This window comes from Conger conger, chromosome 10, assembly GCF_963514075.1.
Source record: "Conger conger chromosome 10, fConCon1.1, whole genome shotgun sequence".
Lineage (NCBI taxonomy): Eukaryota > Metazoa > Chordata > Actinopteri > Anguilliformes > Congridae > Conger > Conger conger.
The window spans coordinates 34,082,788-34,100,617 of NC_083769.1; the positions used below are offsets into that span (position 1 = coordinate 34,082,788).

At 45.7% G+C, this 17,830-nt stretch overlaps 2 protein-coding genes across 3 annotated transcripts in view; both read right to left on the reverse strand.

Annotated features, from left to right (window-relative positions):
• Positions 1 to 149: 149 nt before the first annotated feature.
• On the reverse strand, positions 150 to 5,628 carry tmem115 (transmembrane protein 115). Its single transcript, XM_061257354.1, has 2 exons — positions 3,347 to 5,628; positions 150 to 2,165 (listed from the first exon to the last, which is right to left on the reverse strand). The coding sequence occupies exons 1-2, from the start codon at positions 4,201 to 4,203 to the stop codon at positions 1,940 to 1,942; spliced, it is 1,083 nt and encodes a 360-aa protein (XP_061113338.1). The 5' UTR covers positions 4,204 to 5,628; the 3' UTR covers positions 150 to 1,939.
• Positions 5,629 to 7,596: 1,968 nt separating this feature from the next.
• rad54l2 (RAD54 like 2) overlaps positions 7,597 to 17,830 on the reverse strand; it is a 56,275-nt gene continuing 46,041 nt past the window's right edge. For both annotated transcript variants that reach the window (XM_061257640.1, XM_061257641.1), the window contains 8 exons: positions 17,477 to 17,576; positions 16,680 to 16,885; positions 15,741 to 15,916; positions 15,135 to 15,331; positions 14,834 to 15,030; positions 14,646 to 14,735; positions 14,092 to 14,184; positions 7,597 to 13,665 (listed from right to left, as the gene is read on the reverse strand). In XM_061257640.1, the coding sequence (XP_061113624.1) occupies positions 12,806 to 13,665; positions 14,092 to 14,184; positions 14,646 to 14,735; positions 14,834 to 15,030; positions 15,135 to 15,331; positions 15,741 to 15,916; positions 16,680 to 16,885; positions 17,477 to 17,576 (1,919 nt within the window). In that variant the 3' untranslated portion in view covers positions 7,597 to 12,805. The remainder of the gene's footprint in view (positions 13,666 to 14,091; positions 14,185 to 14,645; positions 14,736 to 14,833; positions 15,031 to 15,134; positions 15,332 to 15,740; positions 15,917 to 16,679; positions 16,886 to 17,476; positions 17,577 to 17,830) is intronic.

Genomic DNA, 17,830 nt, shown 5'->3' on the forward strand with positions numbered 1-17,830 from the left:
ATTACAACAGTGGAATGCAGAAGAGCATCTCTGAACACGAGAGATCAGGGAATGGCCAGACTGGTTCAAACTGACAGCAAGGCAACAGTTGAGACTGATTTGCTGTTAAAACAGAAAACAGAAGACTATAGACCCAAACATTCCATTAGTAAAGTTGTGAAAACATTTTTTAATCGTACACACTTTATGCGATTAAAGCTTATTTAAACATTCCGGAAGTATGCCTTCATTAGGGTATAGTGACCATGATGAAGACATAGCCAAAACATGTTGGTTTTCAAATAAAAAAACGTTTTAATTTCAGAGAGAAGAGTGATTTTCATTTTTGCACTTTTGATTACTGTCCAAACACACCAGTGACACAACAGTGAAACCATTATAATTTGAAAGTCCTTTATTCCATATACAGAGAGAAAGAAAAGATGTAGTCCAGGGAAGGTGCCTGTGCAACAGCCACAGTGGATAGAAACACATAATCATGGAGAACGGAGTCACCCCCTTCGCCCAATGTTCGAAGTGTCGATCTTTACAAACTAAAAGAACTGACATCATTGGTCACATTTCCAATAACTGCACAAACTGTACATGAGCAATGTCAACTCGTTCAGATGCACTGTGTGAGTTAGAGTGATTTTCTTACTTTTATATTAGGATAGCTGCTGTAGAGTTGCTGTACAGAACTTGAGTTCCTAAAGAAGAAAAGTGCAAAAAAAGGCAAGAACTCATGAATGTAGTTCTCCTCGGCTGTCTAGCGATGCGAGGACTTGACAGGCACCTCCCGAAAAAACACTGAAATGTGTTAACATCTGTGACTCACTTAGATGTGTAGTCCATTTATGGCAGGCTAGAACAGGCACCTAATCCCACTGAACTCATGACTGCAGAGCTGAATTCTTACAACTGCTGGTCAGCAGGTTTGTCTCAGACAGAAATCAAATAAAAGAACAATGAGAGGTCCATGTAGAGTTTAGGACAATGCATTTCTGGGCTACCAGAATATTTTTTAAATGGCCCTGTGAACAAAGCAAACCATCACAGGAAAATAAACGGGATGGCAAGCTGAGGAGAACGAAGCTAAATCAAATATATATATAGATATCTTCCACATTGTTCAAAGATTAATTCATGGGAACAAACAGGGTTTATAAGTGATCAAACCAAGACAAAAGGTATGGAGGCTGTAATGCAGGCAAATCTAGAGTCTACTGATTTTTCTTTTTCTGTGAAGTAGAACACGATTTACAAAAAGACCATGACTAACCACCAGCACTAAAGGGTGACCTACCAAACAGCGAGACTGCAGTGCTTTCAGCCCAAACCAGACACAGAGTACAGGGTTCAACCGCCCAGCTGCAGAAAGAGTGCTCTGCTCTTCAGAGAAACTGTCCGCTGGCCAGTCCGTAGTAGGGCGATCGCTCCACCAGCTCTTCATTCATAACTGAAGCATAGCTACCTGCTCCTCCCTCCAAAGTCCAGAGAGACTAAGAAAACATTGCAAACATTTGTACATTGTGTAGCATATTCTTGGCTTTTTGTCCAAACCAAACCTAATCGGAAGGTCTGTCCATGTCTGTAACACAACAGATGTGTAAATGTGAGTGTGTGTGTGTGTGTTTATACTGCATACTGGGCGGGAGTAGGGCGTTTGATCCTCTACGTGTGTTTGAGTGTGTAATAAAGACGGAGCATTGTCCTGCGAGTGTGTGAATGTGCATGAGCGTGTGTGAATGCGTTGTTTGGACAGGTCCAGTTTGCTGGGATAGGCTCAGTCCCCTGTGTGCTGACAGTTGGAGGGAGTGTCTTCAGAGCTGTCCTTGAGACACTGTGTATCAGTGTATCAGTGTGCACGTAAGCATGTATGCGTCGGTCTGGGGTGGGGGTGGGGGGGGTTACAATACGCTGATAGAGGCTCAGTCTGCTGAGTGTGTCTGTGCGTGTGTTAGGAGTTGGAGGGGGCGTCTTCAAAGCTGATGATGCTGGACTCCTGTCCGGTGGAGCTGGAGCTAGCGCCTCCTGCTGGTGACGTCGTCTCCCGACCCGACAGGAGCGGCACGTCGTCTCGGACCTCGTCTTCGTCCTCGTCCTCCTCGTCATCCATGCTGGGCCAGGCCGACTGGTCCTCCACCCTCTTCAGCCGCTCGTTCAGGGCCTTCAGGGCCAGCTGTCTGTGGGGCAGAACAGAGCGATTACTTCAGCGCTGCCTGGAGCCTTTCCTTCAAACTAACACCGTCTAAAATATCCTGTCATTTCATCAGCTGTAAAACCTGGATATTAGTCATAACTGTGAAACCGCACATTACAGTAGTAACCTGTAATTCTTGTGTCAGTGCACAGTACGCAAAGATATATAACCTATAAAAACACTGAAAATGTTGACATTTTATTCAGTGAAATACACATGCAATTTAAATAGCGATGTATTTTTAAACGCAACGCAGAGGAAATGCAGTACTCGAGAAGAATCAATTGGCACTGTTTTTTAAATGAGGTATGAGACACACAGGAAAAAGGTGTGTATGCGCCCCTGGAGTGCTACAACCCCATACACCTGCCAGGCTAATACAAAATAAGAGCAGCGCGTGTCATCTAAGAAGGGCTACAAGATTATGATCATTATTATAGAATGACTGATGCAATCGTGGAGACTGACAGAAGCACCAAGCCCTCCAGTCTTCAAATCCAGAGAGAACATTCTAGCAATGTGTGATGGGAGTTAAGGATTAACTACTGATAGGTGTATGCGCCAGATAATTCCTGAAAAACACTAATTGGAGGAGAAAATTTCTAACTCGTTGTTGTCTTTGTTCTACAAATCCCTTAGTCATATGGGGAAGTGTGTGCTGAACTGTCAGTAATTACAAATTTGAAACCAGGATTATTCATATTTTTTTTTTTTTTTAAAGGAAAAGAAAAAATGACATCACAGTCTTTCACCTCTCATACCACACGTCGCAGTGTGTACTGTACTGATGGCTTGACATGGACTGTCTGTGAGCCACTTTAGACCCATTCGTCCTCACCCTGTGCCTTAGCACATATATTTTGCACTTCCCATTATGTGCAACGGTGCCTGCTCATCTCAAATGACCAGGGATGTGAATCAAGACACCGCTGGCTGACTGCACAATAATGTCAGACAAAAAGGTTTTTCTGGGCCACACCTCTCTGCAGTGTCAATGAAGTTGTTCTCAGGGTCAGACAACTTTAATGTCATCTTGGTCCAGGCAGACCATGTTTAACCTTGTACCACACGATAGGCATACGTCACTGTAAACATGAACTGATCTCTATTATCAGACGGGGGAACAATAATGTTTTTCCATGTGCTGTACTAGGGGACACCCACCTTCTCCTCTCTGCGTCCTGGGGGTCCGTGCCCGGCAGGCTGATGGTGATGGAGGAGGGAGCCCCCACGTCGTAGCGCTTCACCATCTTGCGACACACTTTTATCTTCACCAGGATGCTGTGTACCAGGCCGGCCACCAGCCCCACCACGGGCTGCAGGATCTCGGGGAAGAAGGAGGCGAAGGCGAAGTGGTCCGACATGTCCCCCCGGCCGCGGCTGTGCTTCTGGTAGAAGCGGAGGTAGACCCAGCCCGACAGCACGCCGTAGCCGTAGGCGGCCAGCGGAGCGGTGCTCTCCAGCAGGGTGGTGAGCCGCAGCACGGCCAGGGCCAGCAGCACCAGCATGGGGGCCACCTTCAGCCGGACCTGGGGCACGTGCAGCACCGTCATGTCCCCCATCGTCTGCTTCAGAGCCACCAGCACCCCGCCCAGGAAGCCTAGCATACCGTGCACGCGCACGGCAAACAGGTAGTCCAGGTTGAAGGTGGCCACGTAAGTTAGCAGGTATGAGAAGCCTGCCAGGAGGCCCACGGAGACGTTCACCACCGCAAAGAAGATGAGGAGCTCCAGCGCCCCCCAGAGGGGCTCCAGCAGCCGGCCGGCGGCGACCATGGTACCCAAGCTGACCAGCACGTCCAGGAGGTGCTGCTCCACCACCGCGTGCGTCACCAGGGTCCAGATCCAGAAATTGGGGGGGAAGAGGTAGCCGGGCGTCACCCCCAGAACGTACACGGTGTCCACTGCCCAGGACAGCAAGTACAGCAGGAGCACTGCTGCACAGATGGCCTTCACCACCACACTGGTGCTAGCCAATGCAGTCAGGAAGTGCTGTCGCGCAACGGGCAGGTAGCGATTCATTGTTTCTTTTGTTGCTGCTCAACCCGTTCTAGTATTAGCACTACGACTGCTAAAATGGTTGTATTCTTAAGTGGTCCAATCAACAATGCCGAACGGAGCAAAGGAAAATAAAAAATACGGAACTGCACTGGCGACCAACATCCAACGTCCAAAGTTTGGCTTCATCAAAGCAAATACCAATCATCAGTGTAGAAATAGATAGCTAAAAGCTAAGGTAAACAAAATGCATAGGCTGACAACAAAGGGGCTAAGGACGTCATTCGAACACTTGGCTATCTAGCTTCCCAGTCAGCCAAGGCAATAATCTTGCTGATCGCACAGAATTAATATAACAAATGTGGTAACTTGGACGTCAACTTCAGCCACTTGATAAGATTCAGATTGATGTCAGACGCAAAGGAAAATTACTTCAATGTTGTAAATTACAACCAATAATTTAGCTAGCTGGTTATAGGCAACAACTACAAATAATGTTTGCTGTCCTACGTAACTGCCCAGTCATGATCAAATTGACATTCATTAACTTGACAACGTTAATGTTAGCTGTCACTATGAGAAAATATTGCTAGCTAGCTAGCTAGCTAGCTATCTAGATCGGCCCGGGTGAATTTAGCTAGCGTAGCTAGCTACCTAGTAAGCTAGCAATCACTTGCCACTATCAGATATTATCTCTAACGTCACTTTATTCGCATCTTGACCCAACAGTTAGGGATAACGTTTATCCCATTTAGCTAGCTAGCTACCGATCTAGACAAGAAAACAACCAAATTCATTAGCAGCTAACGAACGGTAGCTGGGTATACCAGCCGGTCAAATAGCTAGCTAGCCTACAACAAAGTTACCTAACAAATCAAATAAGGTATTGTACCAAGCAGTGACTTGACGTTAGCTGGCTTGCCACACGTGACTAAACATATGGCAACCTGAGCTTGCTAGCCTGCTCTCCAACTCTGTCAGGTTAGCTAGATAGTGAGTGTGAAATCTGCTAGACGTAGATTCTCCCCCAACGCAAGATAAAGAAACCAAGATCACAGATTGGCCTGTGGTATTCTATAGTCAGCGCTGTTATCTTACCCCGCCGTAAGTGTTCAAAAAGACGTAGCCTCCTGGACGGGATTAGCTAACGTTAGCAAGGTAACCAGTCACAATAACAACTCTTTCCTGCGTTTTCGACTTCTTCCCGGCCCAAGGTCCATTGGTTAGCCCGAGGAGTCTGACTTCGCAGCAGGCCGAGAAGATAAATATATTCCCGTCAGGAACACCTTTTTACCACAAATAAACCCGTGGTCCTCTTGTAAAGTTTCCTTGGTTTCTTAAAAAACTTTGTTCGGACTTTCAAAAGCAGATTAGCCCAGGTATTTGTCGGTGTAATGTAAAGTCGAAGGCACTCCCAACATCGCACTACCTTACGTTTGCGATGCCACCGTCACCAGCACTTTAGAACGTCAAGTCACGATAGCGTCGGGGTGTGAGTTGTGCACTACAGACTCACGGGAAATGTAGTTTATTATACATTATTGTACAAGATCTGCAATGTAGTCTCATGTATGGTCCTTATGAATTACTGAAACAAATAAGTTTTGAAAAATGTATTTTACTTGTGCCTATACTTACTATGTATAATACCATTGCTGATCATATAGACATACAATTACTGATTAAAAGCTCTTTTGAAAATGTTACTTAATCAGCTTGGTAATGACTCCAACCATGAGAGAAATACTAACATCATGAGGCTGAAGCACTGGCTTGTACAGAAGATAATCTGATATTTGATGATAACTTCATCAAATAGCTTTTAGACATCACCTCCTGGAGTGTCTGTTAGTTCATATTTTCACTTTTATATTAGCAACCAATTTAGACCCATGCAACCTGATGAGGGAAGTTAATTGTAATTAACTACTTTAATTGATTAAGATGGTCAGATGGAAAATATATAAGCTACTTAAAGATATAGCTTACCTTTCCAAATTCATAAACAGGAAAATAATAGATATTTTTGCTGTAAAGTAAAATATTTGAACAGAGGTGCACAGCTCTGGTTTGGTGCTGGTTTTCATTCCAACCAATTACCTTAGTTTGAATTTTGTGACAGCTTTATAGACCATACTGATTCACTCCTGTTCTTCAGCACAATGCAATCTTTAGGATACACTTGTAATCTGCGGCTGTACCTGGTGCTTATATAATTGTCCGATTAAGATATGATTGAGCAAAAAATAAATAAAAAATTGAACCAAATTTGGCACAAAATCCTAAAATGGCCATTTTTGTGCACCCCTGCCTTAGACCTTCAGTACAGGTAGGAACCAATACTTGTCACTCCCCAAATATGACTGGACCACAACCAGAAAATCTAACAATACAACAGTGATAAGTAAGCACTGCATAAAAAATTGCATGCATAAAAAAATAGTAATAGTTGTGTTCTCTTTCCTTGCAATCACGTGTAAACATGGGGAAACATTTGCAAGAATTGTTTGTTAACAAACATTACCATTACTGTACGTGACATAATAATCACACTATTTTAATTCAGAAAATCTAAACTTCAAGCAGGGCCACACATTTTCCAATTATTTTGGATGAAATAGGAATCAAATACTGAACCAGCTTAGAACTCATACTTTTATCTACAGCAAAGTTTGCTTCAATAGTCTTCCAGCGCAAACCTTGAAGATCTACAGCCACAAAGCCACAGTTATATCCAGTGTAATAACCGTGTATTTCAAACTTTGTGTTCCTAATTTTTTGATATTTTCCTAATTTATATATTTTTTTTTCCAAAGGATATGATGTTCATTTCCTTGCACTTATAATTAGGGGGCTGTACAAAAAAACGAATGATTATTTCACAGGGTTGTCGAGTGAGCACCTTTGTTTATCAGTGATGCTGATCCGTTTCAGGATTTAATGCCAACTTCTGCTCTTAACTTCTGCTATTGGCCCAATCATATAGTGATCTGACATTTGTACAAGCACCAGCCACAGCCGGTATCCTAAAGTTTTTGCAGTGCTCAAGTACAGGAATGAACAAGCATAGTTTACTGAGCCAACAAAAAACTAAAGGGAAGGTAATTGGTTTGAACAAAAACCAGTACGCTGACAGGCCCTCCTGGATGTGCACCCAAGTTAGGGCCACAACACCTCCAGAAGGCTCAATGGTGATGCCTGGCATCCCAGACCCACCCCCCTCCAGACATCCTTCACTTACCACTTCACTTACCACGCCCTTCACTTACCACAAAAAACTAACATCTTTTCAAGCAACATTTTTTTCCAAGCAGCAAGAATCTGGTTTGCAGTAAGAAACACAATTGTTTGCATTATTTGCATACACATTTGATTTATTATTTGATGAACCGCCATGATAAAAAAAACAACACAAAGTAGACATTACATTTTTAATGTAAAAAAGGTTCTAAACAGCAGAAGTGCTACTACAAATAACAAGAACAGAGCCAAAAAAAAAAACAATGTAATCAACAATAATTTCCTTTGTTGAACTGAAACTCCACTAAAGGAGCATGCCCAATCAAAGCATTCTGGCAGATCAGGAAGAGCAGCAGTGTGAACTGGACACTCAATGCCTGAAAACATACAGCCAATCAGAGCGTCCAAAAAATTTGAACACATTACATCATCATTAGGTCATGCTCACTAATTGTGCTGTACGCAGTTCAAATAAGCAGCATGTGCGTCATGTCCTTCACTTGTCTACTGCAAGTAATGAATACAGAAAAGACACAATTAGCAGTTTTTGACCCAAAGGAGGCGTGAGGGGACCTAGTATACCATTGGCCTTTAATATACTGCATTACCCAGCAGCATGCAAGTAACATTTCCATTGAGTGGCTCTCCTCCCTTTGCTGTTACTCGGTGTAAAAATAAATCCAATTGTGTTACTGCAAGGTAATCAGTGAAATAAAGGAATAATGCAAGTTTCCTTACAACATGGTTCCTTACGAGTTTTTTTGGAAACCGATCCCTGTGACATCTTCCTTACGTCTCTGCCCTTGTTTGAAAGGTTTATTTCCAGAATTGGAAAGTAGGACTGCTTCACAGCCCCAAAGGAGATGCCCGAGGCCTCCACACACCTCCCCTATGGTGTATGTATCACAATACAGAACACACAGCCAAACACAGCAATACAGATCTGAACCAAAGGAGCACTAGCAAGCCCACCCTACCCAGCCCCACCCACACATTTCTTTGAAGAAGCTACACAACATTGGCAAACAGACATCGAACAATCTCTTGTACATGTAAAACAAATGTTGGGTCTGTCCTCAAAGTTCACTTTTTAGGTTTATTTCTATTTCAGTGTAGTAACAACATCATGATAAGTTACAAAAAAAGCACTTATTCTTGAGATATAATGAAACAGAACTCTTGCATAGCTAATGATGTAATCTAAGGCTTCTAGAAGTCATAATTATCTAATCCATAACATGGGGAAAATAAATCTACAGCTTCAGTCGGCAGTCTTAGGAAATGATAATGGACGAATTCTCAAAATACACAATGGAGTCTTTGAATTCAATTCCAATGCTAATGCCTCATTTCCCTTTACAACGAATGTAAATGCTAACTGCATGCGCACACAAGCTGCTAAATAGACAATGAATAGTAAATGTGTCTGGATTTAGTCTCTGGTGGGATTTGTAACATTCATTGAGCAGCACAGATGTTTAACACTGGGGATACACAACTCCAAATAAAAATTGCTTGGAATATTTAACAACTTTTCATTTGGTTAATTAAAAAAATAAATCAAGTACAATTTAACATAAAAAATAAGACAATGGTTTTAACGTCAGATATTAAGCTTCACTTATTTGTGTCACAGGATTTGAAAAGAAAGCAAGAAAAAAAAAAAAAAAGTCACAGGGGAAGTGTCAAGCATGTTTTAACCATCAGCAACTGTATGGTGAAGAAAGTTCAGCTACAAGTGTCATTGGCAACTGCCAGTATAAGACGACCAGCACCAGGCTCCACACAGTCCAACAACCTTGTTCCTTGTTATACTTGCCATAATTGCAAAATGGCAAAATGAAATAATGGAAAATGTACATTTTAACTAAATTAAGAACTTGTACTTTCCTCAAATTGTATATTGGGGTGTACCAATACAAATCGGTTCAGAGGAGTACATATTTATTTGTTTTTAACCTATCCTCAATCCTCAAGGATGGTCAACTCCACATCTACCAACAACAGTGCCAATACTTTTCTGGTAATAGACTGTGAAAATGACGTAATTGCGTGTGCGCTGGCGCACGGGGCTGCACATGCAGGACAGACTATGAACAGACAGGAGCTCTGGTTGACTGGTTTACTATAGCTTGTTTACGGCTGATTAAACACTTCTGATGTGTCCTTCCACATTAGGATACAGTGCTACGGTCATTCACCAGTCATGGTGAGATGGAATATAGCCATTTATACAGCTTTCTGTGTTCAGCTAATTTTCCCAAGGGCCAAGGTAGCATAAAAAAGAAATAAGAAAAATGCAATATCACTGAGCTGTCGTTCATGGTATGAAATGAAATCCATAAAAAAAGAAAGGTGTTTTTGGTTAATCTTTCATTCTACAGCCGAGTAATGCCTTGTGTCAAACATTCATTGTCAGGCTAACCATAACCGATACTATTCTTTCCTGCAAACTAAAATGGGACATTTTGGTAGACCTTAAAGCATTACTACTCTAGCTTAGTCTAGAAACTAATTAAAATGCACGGGTTGCATGGCCAAGATAATTCTCTACAGGAATATCATCTAAAAGAATCTAAGGTGGATCTACAGGTGCTCTTCCTCTGCAACGATCCGTGTGCCAGATTGTGACGCCCTTGTGACTCTGTTACATTACTGGTTCAGGGGCTAAGGTGTTCCAAAGAGAGAATGTGCCAAGAACGGCATTTCAAATATTTTATTTTATTTACAAACTTGAAAAACAAACAAAAAAACCTGAAATAATTTGAATCTGTCTAATGTTACAGACATGACTGTGTCCATACAGGTCAGCGTCTCTGCTCTTGTCTAGGGTTCCTGTTCAGTCTGGCTGCAAACAACAGTACACATGAGCAGAAGAGATAAAGCCAGTTCATCACTGACTCAATGCTTTGAGAAATATAAACTTTAATTCAAGTAGACAGCTATGAAAAAGCAGTCATAGCAACACATTTGAAAACCGAATACTTGGGGGAACTACTTTTTATTTTCTATCAATAAAACAGTAAATAACTTAAAAAAATGTTTTTAAGCCATCTATTTTCTCAGTGTGTTCATGAGGTGAGCACCCTGTCTGGGTGTGGCCATTGGTCCTGATTTTTACACACACTTTGGTCATATGCCGATTTCTCCTTTCCTGCCTCAGGAAACACAACAATCCATGTGACCAACTTATGAAAAAAAAAAAAAAACCCCAAATAGAAATATACAAAAAAAAAAAAAAAAAAGCATACAAAAATAAAAATACAAATGAATAAATATACACCATCATAAATAAATTAATTTGGAAAACTCATACATTGGAAAAAAACACAGGTAAACTAACATTAAGTATGGTATAAAAGAAAAGTAATGGTAATTTATGAAAACATTGGTGAAACGATGCAGCCTCCATTTTGAGAGAGAACAGAGAATCAAGGAGTCAGAACTACCAGCAGTTTGAACTCAGTTGGGGCGCGTTCCAACCTAAGGGAAGGGCGAGGCAGTTCAAAGCTCCGACCTTCAGTTAGGACAGTGGAGCTGGGGTGTGGCGGTGTGTGAGGGCGTGGGTGTGGAGAAAGGGTAATGGATCCCAAGATGGGCTCTGGGTGAAGGTACCAGGCTGTTTGTATCGGGGTGAATCAGGATTCACTTTTGGCCCAAACATTTGTAAACACAATTACAGACCAACTTTCCCGACGCCCCAAAAACATTTGAAAATCTGGTTACAGAGACCAGAAACAAACAGCAACAACCTCCTCTATGAATGGTCAATACAGAAAGAGATTTGCAAAAACAGCAGGTTTACTTCCTCTGGGGCATGTTTTATGATAGAAATGTTCAATGGTTTAATAATGTAGAGAGTCCCATTCACAGTTTGTAAGCTTGATGTTGAGAATTTGGTGTGAGGTCTATAACGTATCTATGAAAAACCCCTCTGCACCCAACGCCAAGGTGTAATGGAGAAAGAAAATCTCAGCAGTGGTGCTTTGGAGTCACGCCTTTTCTAATGCTGAGAAAACTGAACGAAGCGCTTTAGCCAAGATGGCTATTAGAAATGTAAAATGGTTGTTTAATTCAAGAAACTGAACTTCTCATTTAACTCTAATCACAGACAACCTGTACTTTCCAAAAGTAAAAAATAAAACCTAAGAGCAGAAGGTGCAGGGGAACAGGTGTTAAATGAACGTGTTGTGTAAAACCAGTCAATGGAAAATTGATGTGTGTCCTCTCAGGAAACCATGATAACATGACAAATGGAAGGACATAGCATAAGACAGAACTACTGACCTGACATCGGGTCAGTTTTCAGGACAGACACTGGATTTTCCTGTGTGTTTTTTTTTTTTGCAGCACTTAATGCAGCTACAGTAAGACAAAACGGACAGGAGTTTGATTTGGAGCAGATGTTTCTGACATCCTGGTGAACATTCGGTGAGATGGAGGCAAGGCAATAGGATTGGCTGCCCTTTGGACAGTGTGAGCTACTCCTGCTGTACTGGCGGCAGTGACCCGCCCCCGTGCACTGTAACGCGCAGGCAATCCATTTCAAAATATCAACAACAACAAAACAAAATATATTTCCCAAAAATAATGCTAGGACCGAAGCCCTTCGCCCACTGTTTTATCATTAAAGGCTGAAATGAAAATACATTCTTTTTGAGTTTAAGGTTTTTAAGTCTTTCTTTTTTGTCTTGGTTGTTTTTTCTTTTTTGTAACTAACCTGGAGCACAGCTTTATTCCCAACCCCACTTCCCAGCACTCCCTGAAGGGAAAAAACATCCCTGCCCCGTCTACATTTTCAAGGGCAAAGCATTTTTCTTTTTAACCTTCAGGGAAATTTTTATGATTATGACCATTTATAAAATCTTATTAATAGTAGCAATAATAAGAATATTTATAATCAAAACAATCAGGTCAATGATATTTTTCCTCCATTCCAACAGGTGCAACTATGAACTATTGTCTATCAAACAAGCAAAATACTAACCTAAAATCACCTGCTGGAAAAATGCAAACAGTTCAAGCAGACAACTGCACTGGTCTGCCAGACAGTCTCCAAGTAGACAGTGCCCCTTGAGGCAGGGGGGAGTCTCTGCAGGCCTAGGCCCGCCTGGCAGTAAAGTCAGTGATGGTCCAGTACAGGGCAGCAACTGGAAGCCCCACATTCCACAAGTCCACTGATTCATCCAACCGCTCTCGTGCTCAGTTCCATCGACAGTTCCGTCATCTTAAATAAGATATTCAGCATAAGGATTTGTTTCCCCAGTCCAGTCTGTGTATGGGGGTCCCCCTCTCAGTCTCTCCAGAGGTAGGGAGATGGGCTGGGCTTGCATGTGTGGAGAGCTCCCTCTCCTCCCCCCGGCCCACACCATCCCCCCTTCAGAGCTCAGTGTCCCGTCACCTCGATGACGTCATCGTCCGAGCTGCTCCCCCCGGCCTCGGGCACGGCGTGCGCGTGGCGACGGAGGCCGGGGGAGGAGAAGTGGGACAGGAAGCTGGCCCCGGCGGGGCCCGGCGTGGCGGGCAGGCCCCCGGGGAGCAGCGAGGCGGGGTACATTCGGGGCTCGGGCAGCAGCGACTGGCCGTAGGACAGGGGGAACCCGGGGGGCAGCATGCCGGCCATGCCGGAGCCCAGCAGGAAGGCCGAGCCGGCCCCGGAGCCCCCCGAGGACGAGGGCACGGAGGCGCTGGAGGAGGACGAGGGCCCCGACGACGAGGCGCCGGACAGGCCGAAGGGGTCGGGGGTCACGGGGAACATGAGCCGGGGGTCGCCCAGCTGCCCGTGGGGCTGGAAGTAGGGCGAGCCGGCGCCCATGAACATGGGGTGGCCCATGGAGCCCAGCAGGGCCGGGCTGAGCCCCACGGGGGGCAGGCCGTACCCCGCGCCCAGCGGGAGCCCCTGCAGCGGCAGCGCCATGGAGGTCCGTTTGGCGGCCGGCTGCTTGGCGCCGGGCTCCTCGGCGTTGGGCGAGGAGGGCTTGCGTTTGGTGCCGCGAAGGTCCAGGGCGGTCGGCGTGTCTCCTCCGGGCTGCGTGCCCTCGCCCTTCCCACCGCCGCCCTCCAGAGGGCGCTCCTGCCCCCCAGCCAGCTCCACCCCGCCCGTGTACCTGCGCAGCTCGCTCAGGATCTCCGGCCCGTCTGGGGACAGCGGCCGGGCCAGCCCGTCCGGGGTAAGGCGCTTGCGGTCCGGGGACGAGCAGCCGTTGCGGCCGTTGCTGGGGGTCTCGGAGGAGGACCTCTGAGAGTCTGAGGGGAGACAGAGGGAGGGAGTCAGTACAGGACCTGCAAAGGACATGTAATTTCCTGCTGCTATCTTCACTAATAACCAGAATAACGCCAGGCTGCATTTCATAGTACAAAAAGTCATTCCAAACGATGCATGTAGTCGATTCAGACACTAAGGGCCAGTTTCACAGATTAAGCGGAGTACTAGACTAAATCCAATTTGCAGAATTCATTATACAGAACTCAATTTAGTCTAGGACTAAGTGTAATTTGTGTCTATGAACCAGGCCCTGTACTGTACATGTTATTACTCTAAGGCCGGTTTCACAGACGCAGATTAAGCATAGTCCAGGACTTTGTATAGAGAATATCCTTTAAAATTGTAATTTATTGTGTCTGTGAAACGGGCCCATGAGCTGGTAAAAGTGCAGGTTTAAGGAGCAGCACCTCTGGGCGTGGTCGAGCTCTCCTCCCCCGGTCTGGACTTGCCGGCGGCCCGGATGGCGAAGATCCGGCCGTCGCTGGTTCTGATGTAGGTCCCTGTGAGCGGGTCAAAAGAGCGGGAGTGGCTCGGTGAAAACAGGGCCAAGGCTGATTTAACAGCACAGGAGCCACTGATACTGCGCTCCAAAAATAGAGCAGAATCAATCATGGGCCAGACACAATGAGGACACTCAGCAGAGCTCAGCACTGGGAGAGCAGCAGAGATATGTATGAAGATCACAGGTACATGTAGTACACAGATCTGAACATGGACAGATAAAAAAAATAAAAATAAAATAAAACATTTACTTGAGCTTAAGTGCACGGATACAGTTCAGTAGACGTGGCGAGTAGATGGTAGTGGTGAGTACATAGCTATTGTGTGTTGATATGACTGAGTAAATAGATACACTAGGCGAATGGTAAACATTGTACTTGGTTATTCTAAGAGTGTATGGCTCGAAATGGTAAAAATGTTTTGGTTGAGAAGGTGAACACACAGGGACGGTGAGGCCTACCCTTGGTTCCCCGGATCACGTGAATGCTCTCTCCGGCACTGATGCGAGCCTGAACATCGGCCGAACTGTTGGTCCCGGGAATCACGATATCTGAGAGACCAGGAGGACAGCAGAGACTCTTAGATCCAATGAGAGAGACGGCAAAGCGCTACGCTCCTTCGGGTTTAATGTTAGTCCAGGAATCGTACCTGTGGTCGTGACGATCTTCTGCACAAAGACCCCTGCTTTCTGCAGGTAGTTGACAGGGAAGTTGACCCCTGAGCTGGAGCTGGCCAATGAGGCGCCGGGGCCCAGGGGAACCTGCCGGGGCATCATGGGAATGGGCGTGGACTGGACCGGGCGGACGCTGGCCACAGGCTTCTCATCCGGCCGGGGAGGGGGGCGCCTGCCAGGGGCAGAACGCGTTGCAGTGAGATGGGGCAACAGTGTGTGCTAGTGATGATAGGGGGCTACAGAAAGCATGCGACAGGATACAGGGCGGGTCCGTACCAGTTGCGCTGGCTGAATGCCGGGATGTTGGTGAGGCTCTGGTCGCTGGCCGGGTAGTAGTGGGCGTAGGACGGGCGTGTGTAGGGCACAGACGCCCGCTTCTCGTCCTCGTAGCTCTTCTTGGCAGCCTTCTTCTCCGCTTTGGTCAGCTTCATCTCCTTCCGGTCCATTAGGAGAGACTCGTGGTGGAAGGGTTGCTGGTGGGAGAAAGGCACTGGGGCGTAAACACACTGAAGCTTCTGAAAACCACACGGCACTGCAAATACCAGTCATCGCTACTCAAACACAACTGCACTCATCAATGAGTCAACAAGCAGCCTGTTCCATAGTCTACGTCTATGATAATGAGCAGGTGTTGATGTGTATGCCTGTGAGTGTGTGTGTGTGTGTGTGTGTGTGTGTGTATGCACGTGTGTGTGTGTCTCTGTCTCTCTGCCTGTGTGTGTCTCTGTCTCTCTGCGTGTGTGTGTCTCTGTCTCTCTGCGTGTGTGTGTGTCTGTGTGTCTCTCTGCGTCTGTGTCTGTCTCTCTGCGTGTGTGTGTCTCTGTCTCTCTGCGTGTGTGTGTCTCTGTCTCTCTGCGTGTGTGTGTCTCTTTGTGTGTGTACCTTGGTGATGAGCTGGGGGTAGAGTCTGCAGGCCTGCAGGATCACCTCCTCCATTTCGTTCTGGCGCTCGATCTGCACCCTGGCCGGGTCAGGCTCCTCCTCCACGAAGTGCAGCAGCGACTCCACCTCCCGCCGTGTGAAGTTGAGCACAGGGTTCAGGTCGTCCACCACACGGTCTAAGAGGGGGGACGGAGAGAGTCACACACTCCATCAACCTGCCGAGGGCAAGTTCAGCAGGTTCAACTAAAATCATGTTACTGCTGTGTGTGCAACTGAAAGTGAAACACCCAACAGGGTGACAGCGTTAAAGACCCAACAGCCAGTTCCCTCTGGCCGTTATCTTATCAGTCACCAGTCAGTTACCTAATATCTATGCTGCTCTGGCCATTGAACAGGATGTTCTACTACAATGGCCAGTCACCAAGGTTAGTCACCACGGTTACATCATATCTCAATTTTCAATCATATTTAAGTGCAGTAAGTATAACTGCCACAATGGGGTATACAGGATATCTTTTTTTTTCTTTGTTCATACCTGATGAGGTAGCAATCAACCAAACGTCCATGTGAAATGCTTCCAGGGGAAAAAAATCACCGATATCTATTGGGTGCAGTTAAGACAGTCAATCAGCAGCAAGGTCATACAACTTCTATGTGATCATATGATCTGGTTTTTTTTCACTCAACTGGAAGCTCTAAGGCCTTGCTGCCAATGGGCTGTCTTATCAGTACCCATAGATAGTGATATTTTTTCTTTCTCCCTAGAAGCATTTCCTGACGTTTGGTTGTGTCCTACCACATCAGGCAGGACAAAAGCTCACCTTTCACTCTGCAGTTATTCTTAGTCCACTTAAACAGATACTGATATGATACATGACCACGCCTGGCCTTAAGCAGTCCTGCCTTCAGACCTCTGAAGACACGCTGAAGGCCCCTCACCTGACATGCCCTGCTTGGAGATCTGCCGGTCGTAGATCTTCTTCTCCAGGGTGAAGTCACACACCAGTCTGTAGATGTGGCAGGGCTTCCTCTGGCCGTAGCGGTAGACCCTGCAGACGGCCTGCGCGTCGTGACAGGGGTTCCAGGAGGCGTCGAACACCACCACGCGGTTCGCCCCGATCAGGTTCACCCCGAGGCAGCCCGCCCTGAGAGTGAGAGTGACTTTAGTGAGCGAGTGAGAAAGAGATAATGGCAATGTGTGTGAGTGTGAGTGTGTGTGTGCGTGTGTGTGTGTGTGGGTGCAAGTGACAATGAGGGTGTGTATGTGTGTGTGTGTGTGTGTGTGTGTGTGGGTGCAAGTGACAATGAGGGGGGGTGTGTGTGTGTGTGTGTGTGTGTGTGTGTGTGTGTGTGTGTGACAATGAGGGTGTGTGTGTGCGCGCAATTATGAGGGTGTGTGTGTGAGTGACAATGAGGGTGTGTATATGTGTATGTGTGTGTATGTGTGTGTATGTGTGTGTGTGTGTGTGTGTGTGTATGTGTGTGTATGTGTGTGTGTGTGTGTGTGTGTGTGTGTGTGCGCGCGTGAGTAATTATGTGGGTGCGTGTGTCTGAGTGAGTGACAATGAGGGTGTGTGTGAGTGATTATGCGGGTGCTTGTATGTGAGGGTGTGTGTGTGTGTGAGTGATTATGTGGGCACGTGTATGTGAGGGTGTGTGTGAGTATCTGCGTGTGTGTGTGGGTGTGTGTGAGAGTGAACTACCCGAGTGCATGTACACGGTACACAGGCACTGACCTGGTAGACAGCAGGAAGACCCAGGTGGAGGTGTTCCCAGGGTCATTGAACTGATTGATGAGCCGCTCTCTCTCGGAGGTCGATGTGCTTCCATCCAGCCCTGGCATTAACCACATGCAGTTCCAGTTAAGGACCTCCAGGACACACATCTACTCACACTAAAGCTCCAGGCCCCACTGTTGCTTCAGTGTCCCATCACTCTGGTTGATTTTATCACATTACTTATGTGTGTTATATCTAATCTCACCCTTTAATACACCCACTCGGATGTTCATTTCAGTGAAGTGTTTGATTAAAGGACACAAATGGTGTCCCAACAAGGGTCTCCCATCTTAACTACTTCTCGTGACTTTT